Source organism: Nyctereutes procyonoides, unplaced genomic scaffold (genome assembly GCF_905146905.1).
Source record: "Nyctereutes procyonoides isolate TBG_1078 unplaced genomic scaffold, NYPRO_anot_genome, whole genome shotgun sequence".
Taxonomy (NCBI): Eukaryota; Metazoa; Chordata; class Mammalia; order Carnivora; family Canidae; genus Nyctereutes; species Nyctereutes procyonoides.
This window is the reverse complement of record NW_026575120.1, coordinates 41,548,508-41,573,438: the sequence shown is the minus strand read 5'-3', so window position 1 is coordinate 41,573,438 and position 24,931 is coordinate 41,548,508. Positions and strand designations below refer to the sequence as shown.

The 24,931-nt window shown below is 61.2% G+C and overlaps 1 protein-coding gene across 1 annotated transcript in view; it reads left to right on the top strand.

The window, feature by feature from the left end:
- Positions 1–24,931, top strand: part of PKD1L1 (polycystin 1 like 1, transient receptor potential channel interacting) — a 72,115-nt gene that overhangs the window by 6,970 nt on the left and 40,214 nt on the right. Inside the window, exons 7-20 of the mRNA XM_055334794.1 lie at positions 596–802; positions 3,784–3,965; positions 6,111–6,332; positions 8,758–8,918; positions 9,760–10,074; positions 10,658–10,723; positions 12,218–12,388; positions 13,270–13,347; positions 14,468–14,610; positions 15,180–15,300; positions 17,111–17,222; positions 19,608–19,803; positions 20,530–20,586; positions 24,599–24,811. Of these exons, the coding sequence (XP_055190769.1) occupies positions 596–802; positions 3,784–3,965; positions 6,111–6,332; positions 8,758–8,918; positions 9,760–10,074; positions 10,658–10,723; positions 12,218–12,388; positions 13,270–13,347; positions 14,468–14,610; positions 15,180–15,300; positions 17,111–17,222; positions 19,608–19,803; positions 20,530–20,586; positions 24,599–24,811 (2,244 nt within the window). The remainder of the gene's footprint in view (positions 1–595; positions 803–3,783; positions 3,966–6,110; positions 6,333–8,757; positions 8,919–9,759; positions 10,075–10,657; positions 10,724–12,217; positions 12,389–13,269; positions 13,348–14,467; positions 14,611–15,179; positions 15,301–17,110; positions 17,223–19,607; positions 19,804–20,529; positions 20,587–24,598; positions 24,812–24,931) is intronic.

Genomic DNA, 24,931 nt, shown 5'->3' with positions numbered 1-24,931 from the left:
AACAAAATTAACTGTCATGTATTTTGCAAACGCTTTTCTTTTTTCTCTGTTGATTGCTTTTTAAAATGATTTTTTAAAAAAGATTTATTTTTTTAGGGAGGGGGACGAGAACACGAGCAGAGGAGGGGCAGAGGGAGAGGCTCTCCGGCAGACTCCCCCGCTGAGTGGGGCTTGATGTGGGGCTCGGTCTCATGGTCTGAGACAAAATCAAGAATTTGATTCTGTCACTCAACCCGTGAGCCACCCAGGCACCCCTAAAATGAGTTTTGATGTTCAAGTTATTTTTTAAGAGAATCAAATCTCTTAACTCTCTCCTTTTGTATTTTCCCCTTAACGTTATGCTTAGGATTTTTTCTCATGATCATTTAAGTATAAATAGTCACTTATTCTTCTTGTTTTTATATCAACTTGTTAACTTTTGTCTGTAGAAAGGACATACATTTGTTTCCGTGCTTTATATTACAACTGTAAGGATCCCACCTGTGATGGTGCAAATGTGTACAATTGGCGTACCCTGCTGAGAGTAAGTGTTGGTGCTTCTCTGTGGCGTTAGACGTAATGGACGTTTCGAGATCTCTTTCTCCTTAACCCGCAGGTGTGGAGGTCTCAGCCTGTGACTCTGGGCGTCACGTTCGAGTCTGCGATCCTCTGTGACATCTCCCAAGGCCTCTCCTACACCTGGACCATCCGGACCTCCGAGGGGTGGCCAGTGCCCCTGCCCCCTGGCGTCAGCACACGCAGGCAGACCATCACTGTCCCCGGCTACTTCCTGGAGCTTGGGAACTACACCGCTCTCGCCAGGGTGCGTGACCGGCTCACAGGCTTCCCACCAGCCTCAGAGCAAGAGCTCAGCCCCTGTCCCCCCAGCCTGCTCTATCCAAGACAAGGAGGGTTACACAAGTGTGGCTGGGCTCCTGAGAAATGCTTCAGTTCCCCTGAGAGAGCAAATTTCATGTCTGAACTCGGGCAAAGTTAATTGTGAAAATCTTGTTCTTGTAACAAAAGCCTCCTGTGCATCCGCTTTGACAGTGTCTCTGAGGTAGTCCCGGGATGTCCGGGGAATAGCTGTGTCATCACAGAGCTTCCGCCTGGAAAGGGAGGGGATGTTGTTGGAGAACTGAGGTCATGAGGGCACCCTGGTGACAGGGCCGCTGTTGGCACTTGGTGTATTGTGGCTGGAAAAATGGTGAAAATGTGTCATGATCCCTTCTAGGAGAGTCGGCTTCATGGAGCAGAGTCTTTTTGCAGGCAGAGACTGGGGCTCGTGCCCGGGGTGCAGGCTGGCAAAGCAGGCAGGGAGCAGAGGCTGGAGGGGGCGTCCGGGACCCCCTGCCACCCGGGCTCTGCAGTGGCAGTGTGGGTGGACGTAGGTGGACTTGACCTTAGCCACCTGCCCTGCTGACTGCTTGTAAAAATGACCTGGGAAATTCAAAGGAAGGTCTGAGGCTGAGCGCGTGGAGCGGAACAAGGCCACTCCCTGTTTTCCTGGTGACAAGAGGCTGTCTGCGCCTGGCTCTGCTCCAGGGAGACAAGGATGCAGGGAGGACCATGTAGCCTTAGCCCCCCGGAGCTCGACAGCTCCTGGGGGAGGGAGAGCATGAGACGGGGAGCCCGGGGTGGGGTGTGAGCCAGGTCAGGAGAGGACCCGGGGTGGCCCAGGCTGTGGATGGCCCCATGGAAGCTCTTGGGCTCTGAGAGGGTGGGCAACAGAATATGGGTCTGAGCACAAGAGTGTGGGTTTCTTCTGAAGACTAGGGGAAGGCAGAAATGAAGGGGTCGGGCTTCAGTGCTTAGTGGGCCATGTGGGAAATGGTGGAGGGAGTTCAGGTGGATGTGGGGGGCTAGGGGATTGTGCTGGGGTCCCTGAGCAGGAGGGCAAGAGCAGTGGGGGAGGAGGGAGGACGGGGGGCAGGGTCCCTGGGAGTGGGGTGGGGTGCTGGGGTCCCTGAGCAGGAGGGCAGAGCAGTGGGGGAGGAGGGTAGATTGCAGCTGGGCTGCCGGGGCCCAGAGCAGACCCTGTGGCTGTGGTGGCCGCCCTCCCAGCCTGACTCCAGGTGTCCCTAGGGGGGCAGGAATGAGGTGCAGGCATGACCCCGCACTGGGTGGCTGTCCCGCTCCTGAGAGGCCAGGTGTCTACGGTGGTTCTCCGGCCCGAGACTATGCAGACCACACATACTGTTGGAGGTTAGTCGGGGGTCATTGTGCAGGACCCGGTTCCTACTGTGTAAGGACACAATGACGACCTGGCAAAGAGAGGAGGGGACAGGACAGCGTGCCCGCGAGGTCCCCCCTCCCTCCATGGCTCTGAGCAAGTACGCAGCTGTGTAAGGTGCACGGTGATGGGCACTGCAATGCTGAGGGGACCGAGTGCCGTGGGCTGGTGTGTCCAGGGCTGCGAGACGCCCTTTTCCCAGGCTCCGGCCGGTGGGGTCACGGCACCGTTCCTGCCCACGAGGGACGGCTTAAGGGAGGGGTGAAGCCACCACGCTCAAGGGCCCCCGTTGCCTGGCACACAAACTCATGGGCCACTTTGTCGCCGGGGGAGCGGGCTCTGGCCGCGTCTCCCTCCAGGTCCTGCCTCGATGAGGTGCTTTGAGGTGCTTTCGTTGGAATCTGAGCTGCTCGTCGCATGGCTCGGGGGTCGCACCGTCAGAGGTCCCGCCATCCCACCATGCTGACGGGCAGCTCCCGCACCTGCACGTCCCCATCCCGGGACAGCGCAACACTCCTTGGGCGGGCCTGGCTGAGCCGGCAGACGCGGGAGTGTGATCCCAGGGGGCTCGACGGCCGCCAGGTCGCCCTAGGGGAGCCACCAGCAGGGAGCCGCAGCGCCTCTGAAGGAGACTGAGGACCAGGAGCAGCCCATGAAGCGAGCAGCGAGTGTCATGCTCTCATTTGCTTTGGTTTCCAAATTGCGTCAAAGTCCTCGAAGAGCCCTTTGGGACGTCCTGTTTATCGAACGTTCCAGGATTCCCGAGGTTCCAAGTATGTGTCTTGAAGTTCATTTACGTTGCTTCAAGACCATCACGTGGAGACCACAAGTGTAGGTTGATTTTTTAAGATTTTATTTATTTACTTATACATTTATTTATTTATTTATTTATTTATTTATTTATTTATTTATTTATTTGAGAGAATGAGAGGGTGGGAGGGTGGGAGAGGTAGGAAGCCTCTCCAGCGGACTTTGTGCTGAGCGTGGAGCCCCAAGTGGGGCTCGACCTCATGACCCTGAGATCGTGAGCTGAGCAGAAACCGGGAGTTGGATGCTCACGCAGCCGCCCTAGGAATGCAGCTTAGGGCAAGCCAGCTCTGCCAGCCAAGACCGTGGACGGGCTTGCCGTCGGAGGGCAGGCTCGGCTCAGGACTGTGTGCAGATGATGGGGAGCCGAGTCACGGAGGCGGGAGCTGTGCCCGCTCGCCCCTGCCCTCCTGCACTCCGGCCACCGTGGCTCCACTCGGGGCACAGTTGGCTGTTCCTCTGACACAGGTGATGTGCTGGGTTCCCGGTACCTGGGCCGCTCTGGAGCTGCTGCGGGACCCGGTGGCACATTTACGCTCACCAGCTTCCTTCCAATTTTGTCTTATTTTTTAAAAACTTGATTTATCTAAGTCATCTCTGCACCCAAGGTGGGGCGTGAACTCACGGACCCAATCTCAAGAGTCTCACATTCCACTCAGAGCCGGCGGGCACCCCAATGTCCCTCCAGCGGTAGAGGGCGGTCCGGCTCCAGCGAGCATGCTGCCCGAGCCCCCGAGTGACGCCCCCTTGTCGTCACGTTGCAGGTTCAGGTGGATGGCAGCGTCGTGCACAGCAACTACAGCGTCGGGGTGGAGGTGCGGGCCAGGGCCCCCGTTAGTGTCATCTCCGAGGGCACGCACCTGTTCATCTCCAGGGCCCCCTCAGTCACCGTCGTCCTCAGCGGCTCCCAGTCCTACGACCCAGACAACCCTGGGGCCACCCTCAGGTGAGCGCGGGAAGGCCGTGGGACCGCTGGCGAGGTGGGGGCAGCCTTTCTGCTCGCCCGTGGCCCCCTCCCAGCCAGGGCTCAGAACGCCGGCATGGGTGGCTGTAGAATCCTGCTGGCATCATCTGCACCCTGTTGGGACCTCTGCCTTTATCTGTTGAGCTAACGTCTCACTCAGGACCCTCACATGGGGGAGGGGCGGGAGGAAACCCGGAGCAGCTTTGGAAGTTGGCATTTATGGCACATTTTGAAAAATGAAGTTTAAATATCGTCTCCGTCCGTGCAGGCTGCCTAACAAACCCCACAGCCTGTGAGCTTGTAAACAGTGGACACTTCTCTGTGTGGACGTGAGGCCGGAAGGCCAGATGGACGTGCCGGCCGCTTTGGTGTCTGGGGAGGACCTGGTTCCCTGCTAGTCCTCACAGGGCGGAAGGGGCTCGGGGGCTCTCGATGGGCTCTGCTATAGGAGCACCAGGTGTCCCTGCCTGAGACAGCCCCCTTCCCCCGCCATCATCCTGGGCGTTAGGTTTCCCCATCTTACGGGGCATTCAGTGCTCAGCAAGTAGGCTCTTCTGGTATTCCTTGCTTTGGTGTCTGGGGAGGACCTGGTTCCTAGCTGGTCCTCACAGGGCGGAAGGGGTTCGCATGACCTGGAACACGCATCCTCCACGGATGCCACCTAATGTCCATAGCTTGGAGCATGCATCCTCCACGGATGCCACCCAATGTCCATGACCTGGAACACGCATCCTCCATGGATGCCACCCAATGCCCATGACCTGGAACATGCATCCTCCATGGATGGCACCCAATGCCCATGACCTGGAACACGCATCCTCCACGGATGCCACCCAATGTCCATGACCTGGAACACGCATCCTCCATGGATGGCACCCAATGCCCATGACCTGGAACACGCATCCTCCATGGATGGCACCCAATGCCCATGACCTGGAGCATGCATCCTCTATGGATGGCACCCAATGCCCATGACCTGGAACACGCATCCTCCATGGACACCATTCATGTGCCGGTCACCTGGAGCATGCATCCTTTGTCCAGACAGCTCTTGGCCTTCAGGTTGGGTGTCCTGCCATCTCCTGGCCCGGTCCCTCTGTGGCCTTTCCATCTCTGCCGACGGAGGCATCCTTCCAGTCTTTCAGGCCAAAAACCTTAAGCAGTTCTCTTTTTCTCTCCTGCTTCCTGGCCAGTCTGTTGGGAAAACTCACTGGCCCCATCCGGGCCGAGTGGCATCTTGGGCTCCTTTCAGGGGTCTCCTCCCCAGCCCCCATGTTCCCTATGACCATCATCAGACCATGCCTCACAGAGCAGGTGGACGGAGTCTTGTCAAGCTCTGCTCCAACCCTGTGGCACTGCCTCTGTGCTCAGGGAGAGCGAGAGCGTTCTCCGTGCCTCAGCGTCCACCGTCAGTCACCTGCGCCCTGAGTCCTCACCCTGCCCTGCGGTTCCCGCCTGCCCTCGGACGCCCAGCTATGCTTCTCCCTTGGTGCCTTGGCAGTGGGGGTGCCTTCTGCATCTTGCCTCAGTTTGCCCCTGAACTGTCACCACCCATCTCCTTCCGTCAGACATCGTGTGCCCAGGGAGGCTTCCAATGACCTCATCCGCAGGGTTTGTCCATAGCTCCTTCTGCCTGTGACATCCCATATTCACTCACTCGCTGCAGGCACCGTCAGTGCTCTGTCCCCGCTGCAGTATCCACTCCAGGAGGGCAGGGCTGTGGCTGGCACAGCGTGGGTCCTCCACGACTATTCCTGAACAGCTAGAGGAGTCACTTTGTCTCTTCACCCCATTAGCGGGGACATTTGCTGCGTCCCAAGCGTGGGCTTTGGTGGAGGCGAGAGGCGGCCACTGGGCCCCCTAATCACACGCTTGTGTTCTGGGTACGTCCGGCGCCCGGCCTCAGGAGACGTGCTTCTTTTCACTCTGCGCCCCCCGTGTGAGCCCCGCGTGGTGCCCACGAGCTCGAGTCCAGCGTGCGTCTGCTCCCCGGGGGCGGGGACCACGCCCACCAGGCCTGGAGGAGGAGGAGAGCTCCCCCCGAGGGCCTCCCCCCGCCTGCTCCCGGGCCCAGGGAAGCCCTTTTAGTGAGCTGGCGCGATCGCCCCATGGGGGCTTCTCCCACAGGTACCACTGGACGTGCACCGCGGCCGGCGCCCCTGGGGAGCCCTGCTTCACCACCTCCTCTCCGCACAGCCTGCGTGCTGGGGCCCCCTCCCTTTCTTTTCCTGCCAGCTCTCTCAGCAACAGCTATGACCAGTTTCTCGTGACGCTGACCGTGTCCAGTGCTGGCCGGAACTCTTCAGAGGCGCAGGTGTTCCTGTCCCCGCGCCCCGACGCGGCACTCAGGTACTGTGTGCCCCGTGCCCCCTGCGTGCTGGGCCCGGGGGTGATGGGGGGTCGCTGGGACCTGGGGCCACACAGGACCCCTGTGCTGAGGGCCAAGGGGCCCGACTGACAAGGGCTGGGGCCTGGGGACGCGCGTACAGGCTACTGCTGACGTGGGGGACTCCTAGGAGGAGGCGCCCCTCCAGCCCAGCAGCTGCCCCGAGGCAGAGGCCTGCGCTGGGGCTCAGGGCTGTGGTACCCGGGGCCTCGTCTTAGGGCCGTGCGGGCATCAAGGGGCTGGGCCACGTGTGACGTCGAGGCAGTGCAGGGCGCGAGGGTAGGGAAGGGCTCCGATGGCAGCCGGGTCTGCAACGAGCAGGCCAGACCCTGGATGCATGAGCCACAGCTGCTTCTGTCACCCCTGGGGGCCTGGGTCATGAGGGAGCAGGCCGGGGGCAAGCAGGCCACCTGGACGGGCCCAGACGGGCGGGCCGCTTCCGTACACGGACCTGCGAGGGGCCTGGGCAGTCACCACCTCGACGTGAAGACAGCCTGTGGTTAAAAGTGTGCAGAACTGGGTGGGTCCTGGGAGGCTTCCTGGAGAAGGAAGCAAATTAGCTGTGCTGGCAGGACCGATGCGAGGGAGAGGACATGAGCCGTGGCACCGAGCTCAGACCTCTCTGGAGGAGATGCCCCCCAGGAGCTCAGGCCTGAAGCCATGAAAAATAAGGTGGACAAGATGGGGCACCCGCCCACGGTCCACGCAGGCCCAGCCACCTGCCTTTCTCAGGAGTCCTGACGTGTAGTCAAACTAGGGGAATCAGGGCGCCCGCTGGTGCGGTCGGTACAGGCTGTGACTCCTGATCTCGCCGTCCTGAGTTCAAGCCCCACGTTGGGTGTGGGACCTACTTAAAAAAAAATTAGAGGGATCCCTGGGTGGTGCAGCGGTTTGGCGCCTGCCTTTGGCCCAGGGCGCGATCCTGGAGACCCGGGATCGAATCCCACATCGGGCTCCCGGTGCATGGAGCCTGCTTCTCCCTCTGCCTGTGTCTCTGCCTCTCTCTCTCTCTCTCTCTCTCTCTCTCTCTGTGACTATCATAAATAAATAAAAATTTAAAAAAATTTAAAAAAAAATTAGAGACCGAAGGTGAAGGGACGTACAGGGTCACAAACCTCGGGCTGTAAATCAGAAGATCATATGTAATAAATAAGACACTTTTGTTCTAAAAAATACAAAGCACTATGTAATTCTGCTCCTTGCAAGATACCAAATGCACTAATTGTCAAGATTTTATTTTTGTATTAGGGAGAGAGAGAGAGAGAGAGAGAGAACGCATGTGGGGAGGGGCAGGGGCGGAGGGAGCAGCGGTCGCCCCGCTGAGCAGGGAGCCCGTCGGGACTCGATCCCCGGACCCCGGGACCTGGACCTGAGCCGAGTCAGTCACCCGAGGGCCCCGAGACAAAGCGCTGACTCTGAAACCCTCCTGGACTGTGTTGTGAGGGAGGAGGGTGGACGCCGCCCGCCGTGAGGCCCGGGTGGGCCCCTCCTGGCCCGAGTGCACCCCTGCGGGAGACGTGTGAGCACTTATGGGTGGACGCACACGCAGGGACGGGCCAGCCTGAGCCCCGGGGAGCCTGTGCGCCGTGCGCTCCCCATGACCCCACCCCTCCTGCGCCGGGAGCTGCACCTACGGGCTGCAGTCTGAGACCCGTGCGGACGGCACCTTCACATGGGAGATGCCGGCACCATGCACCCACTCGGGGGCCTCCTGCTGACCTGCTGAGGGCCCCGCATCCACAAGCAAACACCCCACTGGAGCGGGCCTGGGGGCCGGGGCACTGCATTATGTCCCGCAGGACGGCAAGTGAGCCTGGGCGGCAGCAGGGCCTGGAGGAGGGGAGGAGGCTCAGCCCGCAGGCCTGAGGGAGCTGGGGTCTCACGTGTGGGGTCGGGGCAGCAGGCGGCTGAGAGCGGGCAGGGCCGTGGGCATGAAGGATGCACCTGGCAATGGGGGCACCCAGGTCAGGCTCCAGGTGGCGGGGGGGCTCCAAGGTGAGGGGAGCAGGGGTGGGGGAAGGCAGCCTCCCTGGGTGGGGAGGGCGGGGTGCGTGGCCTGAGGGGGGTCAGGGTGCCATCCTGGCCCTGCCTGAGCTCCGTGCAGCGTGGGGGGGACGCGCGGCCGCCATGGCAGGGTGCACGGCCCAGGGTGGGGGTCAGGGTGCCGGCCCGGCCCTGCCTGAGCTCCGTGCAGCGTGGGGGGTCACGCGGCCTCCCGGGCAGGGTGCGCAGCCTGGGGCGCGAGGCGGTGCTGGGGGAGTGTGTGCGGGCTCGGTCAGCCCGTAGGCTCCGTCGTGCTGGCCTTGCCGGTGCCACACGCCCCCGGGAGAGCGAGGCCGAAGCCCCCCGGGCTGCCCTTAACGCCCCACCCGGTCTGCGCGGCTGCAGGTTTGTCCGCATCTCCCGGGGCAGCTTCAAGGACGCGCTTGTCAACTGGAACGAAGAGCTTTCCCTGCGCGCCGAGTGCGACGCGTGTGCCGCGGGGCCCCGCCTGTCTTACTCCTGGGACCTGTTCCTGGTCAACGCCACGGAAGGGACCCGAACGGACGGTAAGGCCCCAGCTGCCTTGGCCTCGCCCACCCGGGGAGGCGGAGGCCTCAGGTCCCGGGGCAGACGCGGACTTGCCCGGACCCGTGTCCCGGCCGTGCCCTCCGGTGGGCGTGACCACGTGGGCGCCCCTCCTGCAGGGGCCCTTCCCACGCCCTGTGGGCTTTTCAGAACCAAAGTGGGGGGGACGCGGAGGGGCTGACGGGCAAACAGCTGGTGCGCGGGTCGCAGCACAGCAGTGAGTGTCTCCCTCTATCGCCCAACAGTCTCGCTGTGACGGCAGCGAGGCGTCCCCGAGCGACCCCATAGAAATCCTTTCTCGTAACTCACGGCAGCGCCGTTTAGATTGACCACACGGGTGGGGGGGGGCACAGGTGAGCGTGTCTAGAGGAGGCGGGACTAACCTGCGCCAGGTGTGCGGGGGAGGGCAGGTGCAGGCGGACGGATGCGAACACCAGCTCTGCTCCTCCACCTACCTCCCTGCTGCCCCCGGGGAACCGAGCTCCCCGCCACTTCCTGCGCGAGTCCTTCCCAGTGGGGGTCACGTGTGTGAAGGTGGCATGCCGATGACGTCCGTACGCAGTTTTGTTTCTTTTTATTTGTTTGCTTAAAAAGATTTTCTATGTAATCATTTGAGAGCAAACGTGAGCAGGGGGAGGGGGAGGGAGAAGCAGGCGCCCGCTGAGCACGGGGCCCCACGCGGGACTCGATCCCAGGACCTGGGATCACGACCTGAGACAGAACGAAGAGTCAGATGCTCAGGCCCCTGGGCCCCGGTGCCCGCAGGGTGACACGCGTACTGCTCCTGCCCCAACGTCTGACCCTGGTGCTCGTCTGGTCCAGGTCCCTTTTGCAGGGCGGTGGGGCTGCTGGGCGCTGCCGGCCTGGGGGCCGATTCCACGCTGCCGCCGTCCAGTGCACCGTCCACGGCGCCGAGCTGCCCGGAGCCCTGTGGGACGGGTGCGGCGTCCTCACGGAAGCAGTCACCACAGCCCCGGGTGCAGCCGGGACCATCAACCCCGGGGACACCATCCTCGGGGCCCGTCAGCACGTACCCACTTCCTGCTGCGAGCGACGCCGCGTTCCCTGGACTGGCTCGCCGGGACGCGGGGTCCCCTGGGACTTGGTCGCCCCGGAGCCCGTCGCCGTCCCCCTCTGGTAAGTGCTGAGCTTGCAGGACGCTCGTGCTCAGGTCCCTTCTCCCCAGCGAGGCCGAGTCGGGCTCAGGGCCGTCCTGGTGCCCCGGCCCTTCCCTTTCCCCCCAGTTTCCAGGCTGCACTCGAACCATTTCTGTGCCTCCCAAGTGGAGAGGGGACCCTTTGTCGGGGAGCACCGTCCCCTTGTGATGCCATCGACGTGCACCTTCCTTGGGCTGCAGCCTGGAAGATGTCCCCGCCCCAGGGGCCCCGGGCCTCAGGCCAGCGGGTGGGGGGCCTCTGCACCCCCAGCCCCCGGGACAGGACAGCCGCGGGGATGTGTCCACCTCCGTCCTGCTGAGGGGAAGGGGTGCGAGGCTCTCTGAAGGGACAGGGGAGCCGGGGGGAGTGAGAGCTTGGCTTCGGCCCCGCACCCACGGCGGTTCATCCCAGGGAGCCCCGCACCCAGCCGCCTGCCCCTCCACGGCCCCAGCAACGGGGTGACGCTGCCGAGCCACAGGTGGACCCTGCACGAGGCCTGGGCGGCCGTGGGCGCCTCGGGAGGCCTGTGCGCGTCACGGGCAGTGCTGTGCTCCTCCCCATAGACTTCGAAGCCGACTACGGGGACATCCAGGAGGCGGTGCCGCCCACAGGGAGACAGCCGGCCCACTGTGAGTCGTCACCGTCACCGTGCTGGGGCTCCCCGTGTCCCCCTGTCCCCACGCCAGCCCAGGCTGCAAGGTGTCCCCTCTCTCTGGGGTTCCCCGTGTCGCTGTCCCCACGCCAGCCCAGGCACCAAGGTGTCTGCTCTCTCTGGGGCTCCCCATGTCCCCGTGTCCCCACGCCAGCCCAGGCTCTGAAGTCTCTGAAGTCGAGAGCTCCCCTTCTGCCCCGGCATCACGAGCACCAAGAGCTCCCAGAGGCACAGGGAAAAGCTGAGACTCCTTTGCAGGTCACTGTCCACCCCGATCTTCTGGCTCAGCCTCCTCTGTACTCGGGGTCCCTTGCTCCAGAGCCCCAGGTAGCCCCAGGCCCCCGGAGGCGCCGTCCATGGCCCCCACCTTGGTCCATGGGTGTTGGCGGCCGGAGCCCCGAGGTGTCCCCGTGGAGCACGGCCTCCTTCCCGCCGGTGCTTTCCTCCTGCTGGGCCGTCCCGCCTCCATCTCCGCCAGCTCCGCTCCTGTGACAGCCCCGCGTCCTTGACGCTGCTGAAGCTCTCGGTGCTCGCCAGCTCTCCCCCTGCGGCCCTGCTCCTGCCCTCGGGCGTGCTTCCACGGCCAGTGTGGACCTTCGATCCAGATGATGCCTGGACTCTGGCTCGAGGGACAGATAGTGCTTGGTGGATGACGTATCCATCACTGGACGGGACGGCTGGAAGCTCAGGGGGCGACGTGTCCCTCTGTGTCAGGACAGCCAGGCGGTCATGGTGGATTTGTCCATCTGTCCTGCCCGGCATCGTCGGCACCCTCCTCCCCTGCCTCCACAGTGTCATTAGGCCTGTCCCGGCTCCACCCCGTGTCCACGCAGGTGTGTGAGGGCTCACCCGGGCTCACAGCAGGTGCCCCGTAAATAAGGCTGAATGAAGGGAAAGCACAGTATTGATGGAATCGCCTTCCTGCCTATGAGTCGGTTCTGAGCCCCATGCGGGTCGTGTTCTCACGGCGTCTCCTCCCGGCGACCGTGAGTCTGCAGTCAGTCTGTCCGTCCTCCGCGGCATCCTGGCACCACTGAGTGCCCGGGCACCCGTGAGCTCTTCCTCCGTCTCCGCCTCCCTTCCCGCCGCCTGGACAGCCCGCGCCTGGCTGCTTTCAGGGTGCAGCCGGGCCCCCCGCAGGCCATCCTCAGTGGCTTTCTGGCACTTTCTCCCACCTCGTTTCCTGCTTCCTCACCCCCTCAAGTCTCATTTCTCCCCCTCCTCCGGGTGCTCACTGCAGAGCTGGCTCCGGCCTGTGTCTGCCCCTGCCCCAGGCGATGGCCTGGCCACGGCCCACCTGCTGGGTCCCCTCCACACCCCGCCGTGTCTGTCCTCGCTCGCCCTGGTCCGGCCTGTAGGATGGCGGTGGCCAGCATTGTCTGCTCTGCTGGGCTCAGCTGGGGCACTGGCCTTCCGGGACGTAACTGGGACTTGTCCCTTGACCATCTGTCGCCTTGGCTTGTCTTCCTAGGGTCTGGCGCCAGCCTCCCGGGAGCAGACCCGAGTTTGAGTCCTGGTGGGGGCCAGGGGGATGGGGACAACCTGCTGGGCCCCCTGCGCCCCGCGGCGGGGCCGGCCCTCATGGTGGACTGGCCCAAGGCCCCAGTGGGCCGCGCCCTCTTCCGCAGCTACACGGCCTCTGGTAGGAGCACTCGCTTCACGTCTGGGGATTTGCAGCTGGTCAGGGGTTGGGGACCAGACCTCAGTTTCCTCTGCAAGTTTTCCTTTCAAGAGAGCAGCCTGAGGGCTCATTGTGCCTTTTCTCCTCGCGTGTCCCTCTGTGGACAGGGTGCAGAGGCTCCACTCCAAGGTGGGGGGCTCCTCTGTGGCCCGCCGGGAGCCCTGTCTGCAGGCCGTGGGGTACAGGGGCCGCCAAGCCTGTGCCAGGAAGCGCCCTGAGGCCGGGGACCCAGACGTCCTCCCTGGGGGCGGCCACCACGTGACGTGGGCACGGGGGCTCTGCTGGCGGTGCTGCGCGTGGGACCGCACTCCCGCCCTGGAGCCCCGGGCTTCCCCTGACATCACATGGCTGTCTCCTCCCCGTCCCCTGCCACATTTCGGGAAACCAGGGTTTCCCTGCTGAGACCACCAGCCCGCACTTGGGGTCAGCCTCTGGCCGCTAAGGAGGGGACCCGTCACCAGTGGGCAGTAGTCACACCCAGATTTAAGAAATGCTTCCCGGCCGGTGCCCTTGGAGACGAGAACATTGCTTTGAAACGCCTTAATCATGCGCCGTGGGCAGACCCCATGTGTCCCATGGGACCCCGTGGACGCCCCAGCTGGCACGAGTGTGGTGTGGGCTCCCGCCAGGGTCCACTCGCTGCCAGAGCCGAGTGCGATCCAGACGTGACCCCAGGCTCCCGCTCAGGGTGCTCGGGCAGGGGGGCTGCAGGGGGCTCCCAGGCCTGCAGCCAGGCGGGTCGCACCCCGAGGGCGGTGGCGGGGGCAGCGAGCACGCTCCGCAGGCGGCTCCGGGGCCGGGGTCTGTGTGTCCGCAGCCCGCTGACGCCCCCTTGTCCGCAGGCATCACGGGACACGCAGTGACAATAAAGCCGTTCTCGCTGAGCCCCGGGGAGACATACGTCGTGCAAGCCTCCGTGGGTACGTCCTGCTGCCCGCCGGCCCTGCTGCAGGGACCATCGGGGTTTGCTTTTTCTTAAAGATTTTCTTTATTAGAGCGAGGGAGAGCGAGTAGGAGCGGGGAGAGGCAGCCTGGGGAGACCTGAGCTGCCAGGCGCCCGGGGAAGCGGGTTGTCGTGATTCATGGCGCTTCTAGAAGCTGCAGCCCCGTCCACCCCCCGGCTCTCGCTCCAGAGCACGCTGAGCTCCCTCCGCCCCTTGTACCTCCCCCCCGCGCTTCTGGGCCATATGGGGTCAGCAGCGTGTTTAGGTCACGGTAAAGGTGGAGATGTTTGCCTCTAGGAAGACAGAAAACGACGTGTGCATTAGGTTTTTTTTCCCCAAGACAACTGTGTAAGTTGGTTCTCTCCCCCGCAAATTGACCAATGACTTGTACGCCTGTTAAGCCCCGAGGAGGTGACGGTGGTTCTGGGCAGCCTGTGAGCCGCCTGTTCGCACGGCGCCTGCTCCGTGCCCCTCTGGCTCCTCCGTAACCCGCTTTCACATCTCCCTTTGGGGGCAGTTTTACATTTTCTGCCCCATTTCCCGAGGCTTTTGGTTCCATATGACCTGATGGCTTATGCGTGTGCATGGGTTAGGGTCACAGTCTGCCGCTTGGGCTGCGTCCCCACCCCCGTAGCCCGACGGGCCTCCCTTCCCGAAGCCCGAGGGGTCCCCAGCCGTCACACCCATGCCCCGTCTCTGCCTGACGACTTTGCAAACGTCCTGCAGCCCCTCACTCGGTGCGTCCAGAAATGCACCCCCGGGCACCTGTGTCAGGCACGTGGGAGACCTTTGCTTTTGCGGCCACACCTCACTCCCACTGCCGCTGCCATTTGTCCAAGTGCGGACACGGGGGCTGCTGGCTTTGGCTGGTCACTGCCTCGGGGTGGGGAGACTCAGAGCCTGAGCGCCGAGGCCTGGGTCGTCCCCGCCGTCCCGCTTGTGTCCCTGTGCGCCCCAGCAGCCCTCGCCCCGTCCCCCCGCTCCCACGCTCGCCAGGCCGGCCTCGGCCTTGGGATGGGCTGCGAGGCTGTGTCCCCGCCCCTCGCACACGGCACCCACGGGGGGTGCGGCCCTCACGCCTCGTCCTCCGCTGTAGCCTCCATGCGCGGCCTGCTGGGGAGGGCGCAGCTGTACGTGACCCTGCATCCAGCCCCGCGGGACGTGGCCTGCCAGGTGCAGCCGCACCGTGGCCTCGAGGCTCACACCGTCTTCAGCGTCTTCTGCATGGCGGTGAGACCGGTACGCGCGGCCACGCGAGTCCGTCCCAGAGGCCGGGGCAGAGGAGGTGCTCGGGGAAGTGCTGTGGGTGTGAAGCTCGGCGCCGGGGTTGGCGCAGGGGTGCCGTGGGGATGCCCTCCAGCCTCTTGGGTGCCAGGCCTGCTCCTCCCACAAACCCACCACGCGCGGCCCCAGGGCTCAGATCCTGGCCTCCTGCAGGCCCCAAGTGCCCTGCTCTTTTTTTTTTCCTTATTAAGTCCTATTTATTTTTAAGATTTTATTTATTCATTTGAAAGAGACAGAACTTACCCCCAGGAGGCCCAGAGATCTGTGTCTCTGTGGCTTTTGGGGTTCCCAGGCCCGGGGAGCGCGCTGCCCTGAGTGACAGCACAGCGTGGGGCCCTCTTGGCGCTGGGCAAGGGGCCCCGGAGGTCGGTGGTCACCCCCGTGCGAGCAGCCCCTACCCGGCCCCGGCCCATCTGCCAACAAGGGTCCGGGGTGGAGTGAGGGACGCAGGGTCGTGTGTTTACTGGGGATCTAATTTGGTTTGTTCAACATTGTGTTTTGCCCTCATATGGAACGGATCCTAGGACTTTCGTTACAAATTTAGTTACCGGATAGGAAATGCCTCCGAACACACTTTGTACCATGGGAGAGACACCCAGTATTACTTCGTGCTGCCGGCAGGCGAGCCCTCGGACAATTACAAAGGTGAGTCGGGCGTGGGTCTGGGTGGCTGGCGGTGCTCGCTGACGGCCCTAGACCTTCCCCCCCTCCCTAACCTAGGAAGTCTTCAAACTATGTGTCTAGAAATTACTGTTGTTATGTATTCATCTTAAAACATCTTGTGCTTTTTAGATTAGCTGGATCCCCTATTTTTTTTAGCTCGAAACAGAGCATTAGCAATACCATAAGTCGATTCATTTCTTGTACCTGGAGGTTATAACTGAACTATATGCAAGGGCCACAATGCCCAAGAACACCTGCATTCATGAATTCAGCCTTTGAGACCAGCCGCCCGTACTCACGAAGCACGGGGCGTGAGGTGGCCCTGCGTGGGACCCAGGTCAGTGACGCTGGGCAAGGGCGTTCTGACTGCAGGGGCCTCTGTGCGTGGCCTGGGTTATGAATTCCTCCACAGTGAAGCTGCACACGCCCCATGTCTCCTGGAAATGGTCCTGCACGTGGATGCTCCCCCGCCTCCCCCACCCGCTGGCGTTGGCCGAGCAGCCCTCGCTGGTCCGCAGCCCGTAGGCCCCTCACCCATGCCCCCCTGTGGCCACATGGGACCCCATCTGAGGGCCTACAGACCCCAGGGCTGGGCAGACCCCCGCAGGACGTTGGGGCAGGGCCTCGGCTCTGTGTCGGGCGAAAGGGCTTCTTGATGTGAATCTGCAGACCTAGACTTCAGGCCACGGCTGCCGAGCCGGTGGGGGGGGGTGACGTCACTCAGGCCCTCCCCCCCACCCCAAGAAGCGCAGGAGGCTTGTGCACACCAGGGTGATGGATGCCTGTGAAGAGCTGACTTCCAGGGTCATGGGGGCGGGGGCACGCGAGCGGAACAGGTGCAGTGCGCTGCACCCTTGGGCCTATGCCCACCCGTCTCTTGCGGGCGGCTTCCCCAGGCTGCGGGTTGGGTACAGCCTGCCCACCTGCCCGCTGGTGCTCTCGCCTTCTCCGCCTCCCAGGGGGCCGCGTGCTCTGCCCTGGGAGCCCCGCGTCCCTGTGGCACCAGCCCTCTCACCGCGGGACCGGCCCCCTTGCCTGCGGGCTCAGCGTCCCGCTGGGCACGTGCCTGGACTGTTTGGGTGGCCCGGGATCCAGGGGCCACGTCTGGAGAAACGCCGACCTTCAAAATCAAGTGCCAGACCCTTGGCTTTGTGTTTCCGGTTGCAAAGGCTTTTACGTGGCCGCCTGCGTCTGGTCTGCACCTCGGCGAAGCTCTGGGCTGGCCCTGTGGCCTCCATGGCAGCAGCGCCCGCTCGGGTCCGCCCGCAAAGCCCTGGTCACGGGCCTGTAGCCGGGCCTGCTCAGCCGTCGGCCGGGCCGCTCCGGGGGCTGCGTGCGGATGTCCCGGCTTTGCCCCCAGACCTGCCCTCTCCGTGCATCGCTCAGGAGCTGCTTCGAATGATCACTGTGCCCTCGATCCTCGAGGCCGGGTGGCCCCTGTCTCCCGGGGGGCCGGGCCCGTCACTGCTGTGTAGTGCTGCTGCTGGCGCACCGGGCTTGCAGGCCGGATGAGGGAGTGCCTGGGTGCGTGAGCGACGCTGCCGGGCTCCCAAGGCCCGTGGCGGCCACGTCTGCGGCTCCAGGCCCACGGCCACTCCTGCCGGCTGCTCTCCGGCGCCCAGGGCCCCATACTGCCGCGTGGCACTGTTGGAACCCCTGCGGGGTGGCCCCCCACTTAGGCCCAGGCCTGCTGTGTTGTGACGTCACCTCCCGGGCGCATGGATCCACCCAGAGACTCTGGATGCTGGGCGGTTGGTCTCCACAGTGACCCTCCTCCCACGTTCCCTTCCAGTCATGGTGTCCATGGAGATCACGGACGGCGTGGGCTCCCGGACGCTCCCATGCGCGGTGGCGGTGACCGTGCTGCCCCATTTCCACGGGAGCCTCTGCCTGGACGAGGACACGTGAGTGTGCTGTACAGGGACGCCCTCGGGCTGGCCCGCGCCTCCTCGGGAGCAGGGTGTCCCCCGATAGCCACAGACGGGGTCTGTGGTGGCTCCCGGGGACCCGTCCTCTGGGGACGAGAACAGAAACAGCCAGGGCTCTGCCTCCGCAGCCCTGACTCAGGTGTGTGCGATGCGCCCAGGTGGCTGCGGCCCGCAGGGCGCCCGCCGTGCCAGGATCCCACCTGCGTGCACTTGGCCCCTTGGGTTCGGTGCACGACACAGCTGAGCGCCAGCATCACGACCCCTAGCTTTGGGGCTTTGCCATTGTCCCCTACACCCTCGGGCTCGCTCGCCGTCCCTCCCCTTCCCCGACCACGCGGCTCCCTCCTGCAGCCCCGACAGCCCCTACGTACGTCCTGCCCACAGATTTGCCCGTCCTGGACATGGCTGCAAGCAGGGTCATGCCCCGTGTGTTCCTTTGTGCCTGGCTCCTTCGCTTGAGCGGCGTCTTTGAGGTCCATCCACATTGCGGGAATGTTGCGACCCCGCCTCTGTGTGGCCAGGTGGTGCTCAGCTGTGGGCCCACCACCTGTTCATCTGTTCATCAGTTGGTGGACGTGTGATGTGTTTCTGCTTCTGACTGTTAGGAATAATGCTGTTAGGAACAGAGATGCGGGGTGTGGCGGATGCCTGAGGGGGAGTTGCTGGGCCGCAGGGCCGCCTGGTGATCCCCTCTGGGCCAGTGTGTGTGTGGCGTGAGGTAAGGCTCCAAGTTCATTTTTCTGCAGGTGTATTTAGTTCTTCCGGCATCGTGCGTCGGAAAGGCCAATCTCTCCCCATTGACCTGTCCAAGGCCCTTGGTCAAAATCAATTGGCCAGGAATGCCGCGGAGCCTCAGTGCAGCTCCGTCTGCCGTGTCCCCCTCACCCCGAGCCATGCCGTCTTCCCTCCTGTAACTTCCTAGCATATTTTGGAATTGGGAAACACGAACCCACCGGCCTTGTTCTTCTTGTTCAAGCCCGTTCTGGTTATTCTGGGTCTCCTGGGGGTTATTTTGGCAACGTCAGCACAAAGCCCCCGGGGATCTCGACAGGCACTGCCTGGAGTCTGTAGGTCGCTCTGCAAAGATCATCATCTTGAGAACATGAAGTCCACCCATCTGCGGTTTTCCCTTTATTAGATTTTAATTTCTTTCAGCAATGTTTTATAGTTTCCAGGGTACAGGTATCGAATTTTTTGGTGGAGTGTAATTATAAGCATCCTATTCTTTTTAATGCTATTGTAAATGGAGTTGTTTTTCCTAAATTCTGCTTTTGGATTCTTATTGCTACTGTGTAGCTATACAATCGGTGTTTATGTTATCGATCCTGTTTCCTGCGGCCTTGCACACTCATTTATTTGTTCTCGTAGCTTCTTAGTGCATTCTTAGGGATTTTTCACATCATTTTTCTATTCTGCAAACAGAGCTTTACTCCTTCCTTTCCAACCTGGATAACTTTTTCTTTTCCCCCTCGCTGACTCACCCAGGCTGGACTCTTCCAGTCAAAGGTGAATAGAAGTGGCGAGTATGGAGATGTGGGGCTCGCTCTCTTCCAGTCTAAGCCGGAAGCCTTTCATCATTCACCACTTAGTGTCGTGTTCGCTGTAGGTTCTCCATAGGTGTGTTTGTTTTGAGGTTGAAGAAGTTCCCTTGCATTCCTAGATTTAGGGTATTTTTTTTTTTTATTTATGATAGTCATACAGAGAGAGAGAGAGAGGCAGAGACACAGGCAGAGGGAGAAGCAGGCTCCATGCACCGGGAGCCTAATGTGGGATTCGATCCCGGGTCTCCAGGATCGCGCCCTGGGCCAAAGGCAGGCGCCAAACCGCTGCGCCACCCAGGGATCCCTAGGGTATTTTTTCATCATGAAAGGGTGTTGGATTTTGTCAGCGGTTCGCTGGCTCCATGGAGAGGATGATGTGGGTTGTGTCCCTCGGTCCGTTACCGTGGGCTGTCACCCTGACTGATTATCATACTCGGGCTGCTCTTACGTTCCTGGCACAAACCCCACGTAACCAGGGTGCAGGGTTCAGATGCTTGGGGACCTCCAGCCAGCTGTGGCCACGTTGCTGTCTCCTACTAGTTCAGGCCGGTCCTGTGTCATGCGCCGCAATGCAGATCTGCCATTGTGCTTGGCGCTGGGCCCGTTTCAGCTCTGCTCAGGGGTCTTTCGGAGTTCCGATGTTAGGCCTCACGGCCTTTTCTGAGTTTCTCTTGCACCGACTGCCTGTCCTCCGAGCCATTCCCCGTCTGCCCTGACCCCCCAAGGAGTTTTCTATACCAGGTAGAAGTCCTCTGGGTCGCAGGCGGGGCAGGCTTGCAGCAGGCTGGAGCAATCCCCACAAGTCTTCCATTCCCTTCAGATATAACTCCAGCCTGAAGCACCTGTCCACCCTTCAGCTGATGGGCAGTTACACCGAGATCAGGAACTATATCACCACGATTACCAGGGTCCTGAGTCGCTGGGCCGCGGAGGACCGAAGTCCCTCGTGTGGCCAGTGGTCGCGGATACAGGATGCGCTGATTTCTTCCACGTGCGGACTGCCTGTGGCAGATCAGGTGCGGTGGGAGCAGGGTGGGCTCCGTGTCCCCAGTGGCATCCCCGTGGCAGGCCCGTGGCCGGCGGGCTCACCAGCACGCCGCCGTCTAGCTTGTGAAACACGGTCAAGGAGGGAGGTCGGGAGGCCAGCCCACCGGGCCCGGGTGTGCGCCCTGGTATCACTGCAGATCTCTCTGCTCGTGTTTCTCTAAGCCAAGGGGGTTGAATCCCGCCTGACTTGACTTGTCAACCACGAAATGACCGAGTCAAGTGTATGATGATCTGGGCTTGGAAGGAAATGGGCGCAAGTGCAAATGGGCGCCTCTGTGCCCGATGAGCACACGTCTGCGCCTCCCGCCGCCGCCGGCCGCCTGAGGGTGCTTGCGTCTCAGAACATGCCCGGGGCCCTGTGACGCTGAAGCCCCAACCCAAGAACCGCACAGTTCTGTTTCTCCCCCCTCGGCGCCTCTCACCCTTTTCCCGAACTTCCCCAAGCTCGGGCCTTCTCTCCGGCCCTTCTGGTCACACCCCGCTGGGCTGGGGGAGGCCAGAAGCCAGGGGACGCCTGGAGGACACAGGGCCCTAGCAGGCCAGGTGGGTCCAGGGGACGGTGCCTCCACCGTCTCAGCTCAGAGACCAGGATGTGCTCTGCGTGCGGGAGGATGCTGGGAGCCATGCCGCTTGGGACCGTGACGAACTTTCCTTCTCTCTCTGTCCCCATGTGTTTGCTTGTTTGTCCCGGTCAGGAAGACATGACCCACTCTGTCCTCATGCTGAGGGGCCTCCTACGCTTCCCTCGTAAGGTGAGTCGTCTCCTCCCAAGTGTGCTTTCCTATGTTGTTTGTTTTTGCATATTGGGAGGCCCCCGGTCAGTTGTTAAAGGACCCACAGCGCAGGCTATGGTTTGACACTTAAAGTAGACGCGGGACTTGCCCTGAGAATTCGCGTGAATAGGGCCACCCGTCCCAGATCACCGGGGATGAGCTCGTTCCCTAATACAGAGGCCAGGAAACCCCAAGTAGAGAGGTTCCGGCGGTATCATCCGTGCGACACATGCTCCGGGTAAGGGGGTCGCTCTCTGTTACGAACCTGGGTACAGGGTTTTCCAGCTTCCTCTTCTTTCTTTCAAGTTTTTATTTGAATTCCAGTGTAACCAGCTTGCAGGGTACTGTTAGCCTCAGGTGCTGGGTGCAGCGGCTCCGCCTCCTGTACGGCCTCCTCACGACACCACACGCGCGCCCTTCGTCCCCGTCACCTGCCTCCCCCCCCCCCCCCCCCCCCCCGCCCCCTGCTCACCAGCAGCCTGTTCTCTGGAGTGCAGGGTCCGTTCCTTGGTTCCTTCCCCTTCGCTTGCTTGCTTTGGTCCTTAAATTCCACAGGGGGGCGCGACCACACGGTGCTAGTCTTCCTCTCACTGACTTACTTCGCTTCACGTAATAAGCTCTAGGCGCATCCGCACCGCTGCTCGTGGCAGGATTTCATTCCTTTTTATGGCTGAGTAACCTTCCACCGCGCGCACAGCACCGCTCCCCGACCCATTCCTTGGCCGGTGGACACCTGGGCTCCTTCCACGGTGGGGCCGTGGAGGACCTTGCTGCTGTGAGCACTGCGGTGCACGGGCCTTGGAATCAGTGTCCTGTATCCTCTGGGTAAGCACCTGGCAGTGCTACTGCTGGGTCCTAGGGTAGCTCCAATGGAACTTTCCGAGGGCCGTCCACGCTGTTCTCCAGAGCGGCTGCGCCAGCTTGCGTCCCCGCCAGCAGTGGGGCGCCCCTTTCTCCTCATCCTCACCAACACCTGTTGTTCCCGTGTTAATTTTAGCCATTTTGATAGGTGTCAGGTGGGACCTCATCGGGGTCTGCTCTGCATTTCCCTGATGACCAGTGATGTTGAGCATCTCTCCATGTCTCTGCTGTTTGAGTGGGTTCTTTTTTTTTTTTTTGAGAAATGTCTTTGTGTGTGTGTGTGTGTGTGTGTGTGTGTGTGAGAGAGAGAGAGAGGAGAGAGAGAGAGAGCGGGCATAGGGGAGCGCTGGAGGGAGAGAGAGAATGTCAGGCAGACTCCCCACTGAGCACAACGGGCTTGATCTCACAACCTCGAGATCATGACCTGAGCTGAAATCAAGACTTTAAAACTCAACCAACGGAGCTGAGCGACCCAGGTGCCCCTCTTCTGCCCATTTTTAACTTATTTGTTTTATGGGTGTTCAGTTTTATAAGTTGTTTATAGATTTCTCCTTCCTCTCTCCCTCCCTCCCTCCCTCCCTCCCTCCCTCCTCCTCCCTCCCTCCCTCCCTCCCTCCTTCCTTCCTTCCTTCCTTCCTTCCTTCCTTCCTTCCTTCCTTCCTTTCAAGATTTTATTTATTTATTTGAAAGACAGAGCCCACAGTGGGAAGGGGGGAGAGTATCTCCAGCAGACTCCCGCCAAGCTCAGACCCCAACATGGGGCTCGATTCTGCAACCCCGAGATGTCGATCTGAGCCCACGCTGACCCCCTGCCCCCACCCTTCTTTCTTGTCAACCCCCCTGGCTCTGGGTCGGAGCTCTTGGTTGCTTTTCCCATTTCTCCCTCTCTGCGGGATGATCCCCTGCTTGCTCAGAATGTCACTTATTTACAATCCCTCTGGACGTCACCCCATTTCTGGCCCCTCTTCAGAGCCGGGCCTGCAGGAAGCGAGCTCTCGCCTGTGGCACCTGCACACTTTAGCTGAGGGGATCTGGCTGCTGTCCCCGCCTCAGCAGGGAGCCTGTCCTGTCCCAGCGCCGGCCAACTCCCGTCCTGTCGGGACCCCTCCCCCCAACCGGGACAGTCTCCTGGCTGTGACCGCTGGGGGCTCCTCCCTTCTTTGCTCGGTGCCCCATGCCCGTGCCCCAGGGCAGTGTCCCTGGCCCTATGCTCTCTGCACCTCCTCCCTGGGAGGGGGACAGGGGTCTCATCACCACCTTCTCCGTTATGTCTGCGTGATGGTGACGCTGACCTGGGGCCTCCACGCGGGCCTCCCCAGGGCTCAGGCCCGTCACTGCAGCTGCCCACTGGTTCCCGCACCCACACCTCCTCCCCTGCCCTCACATCCACTTCCTGCCTGTTGTCCCTGCCCTGCGACTGTGCTCCCTGCCCCCAACTGTGCTCCCTGCCCCTGACTGTCCTCCTTGCCCTGTGACTGTCCTCCGTGCCCCCCGACTGTGCTCCTTGCCCCCAACTGAGCTCCCTGCCCCCCAACTGTCCTCTCTGCCCCCGACTGTGCTCCCTTCCCCCTGACTATGTTCCCTGTCCCCTGACTGTCTCCCTGCCCTCTGTCTCCCTGCCTCCCGACTGTCTCCCTGACCCCTGACTGTGCTCCCTGCCTCCTGACTGTCCTCTCTGCCCCCGACTGTCCTCTCTGCCCCAATTGTGCTCCCTGCCCCTGACTGTGCCCCGACAAACCTGACCGTGGCTCTCATATCCAGAAACCGATTCCGATAGTTTTGGTTGAAAAACATCCAGTATGACAAATGGTTGTAGTGTGTTCTTTAAAACACTGAAAACACGGATGATGAGTTCCTTCCTGTATGGTGCCGTCCGTAGTGGTTTCTGGGTATTTCCAGACTAGCTAATTTTACTGCTGGTGAAAGAGTTTGATTTCAGGAAGTATTTCTGAAACATTAACATTTTGGTTAACCAAGCACGCTGTCAGAAAGGAGGATCTTAATTCCATTTCATCAATATGCATTTATTAGCAATTGCCGGGAGCTGCTAAGGCACAAGGCAGGAGGATATTTGGTTTTGTCTTTTAGGCCAGATGACCGAAGCTAAATGTGGGACCAGACTTGCTTCGGTAAACCTGTGGGGTCCTTTAAGGAGGAGGGTGCCCCAGTGTCCCAGAAAGGCAGTGTGGAGAGCACTCTGCCCGGTGGGCATTTGAAATTGGCTCTAAAAGCTACTTGGGAAAGAACCATGATTCATCTTGTTCGGTGCGACCAGAGCGTCATGGCCAGGTCTTTAGAACGACTTCTCATCTGTCAGCAATGCACACTGATGTGTCGTGGATAAAAATGATGCTTGAGATTTCCTTTAAAACATTGTCCTAGAAATCCGAGGGGGAAAGGGCGCCTGGGCGGCTCACGGTTGAGCCCCTGACTCTTGGATTCGGCTCAGGTCATGATCTCAGGGTCGTGAGATCCAGCCCTGCGTTGGGCTCTGCGTTCAGCAAGGACTCTGCCGAAGGTTTTCCCTCTCCCTCTGCCCCTCCTCCACCTCTCTCTCATATAAATGGATAAATCGTTAAAAAAAAAAAAAAAGAAATCCAAGGAGGGATAGAAAATCTGTTGCCAATGAGTACGGGCCACAGCTGGGAGGGGCGTGTTGAACACTGTATTATTCTCTCTACTTTCACACGTGTTCGAAAATGGTCCCTCTTAAGTGCTTGGGAAGGACAGGAGTAGGATTTTGCCGGCAGACACAGGGCAAGGGCGTTGCAGGGAGAGGCCTCGGTCCTTTGGGAGCCTTAAGAGTTCCGTGGGCTCGAGATGCCTGCAGCAGGTGGTGGGGGCCATTTCAGAAGGGTTTGTAAAGCAGCTGTTGGGTTCAAACCAAGTAGTGCCTTAGCATAAACGGCCATGGGACCTTTATTTTCTGTGGTTGTTTCATGGGTCAGGAAACTGAAGACGAGAGAGGACGTTGGCGCCAATGAAGTTAGCCAATAATGCGCTGGGCACCAAACCCAGGCTCGATCCCCAGTTCCTGGAGCCCTGGAGTGGCTTTATTTCCCATAGAGATGGAAGAAGCGGGGATGGGGAGATGGGGAGAGCTCCCTTTACACCTTCTCTTTTCCCACAGCTGAGCTTCAGGAGCGCGGCTCTCATCCTGAAGTCTGTCCGGGCACCCCTCGCTCAGAGCCCGCTGTCGGGGAGGCTGGCGGTGGACAAGGGGCTGATGCTTGAGCTCATCCTACTCGTATCCGAAGTCTGGGAGGCCTCGGACTGGGAGAAACCCAGGAATTTGGGCTTCCTGCAAGAAGAGGGGACCAAGATCATCTCGGATCTCTTGTTGGTACATCAGACATTTCTCTCCACGGGTAACAGCCATCCCCTCGTGTAGCTGCTTCTAGAAACCAAAAAGTAGAATTGGCTCTTCAAGTACTGTGTGATTGTTCTGGGTGGTCGTGGGGCC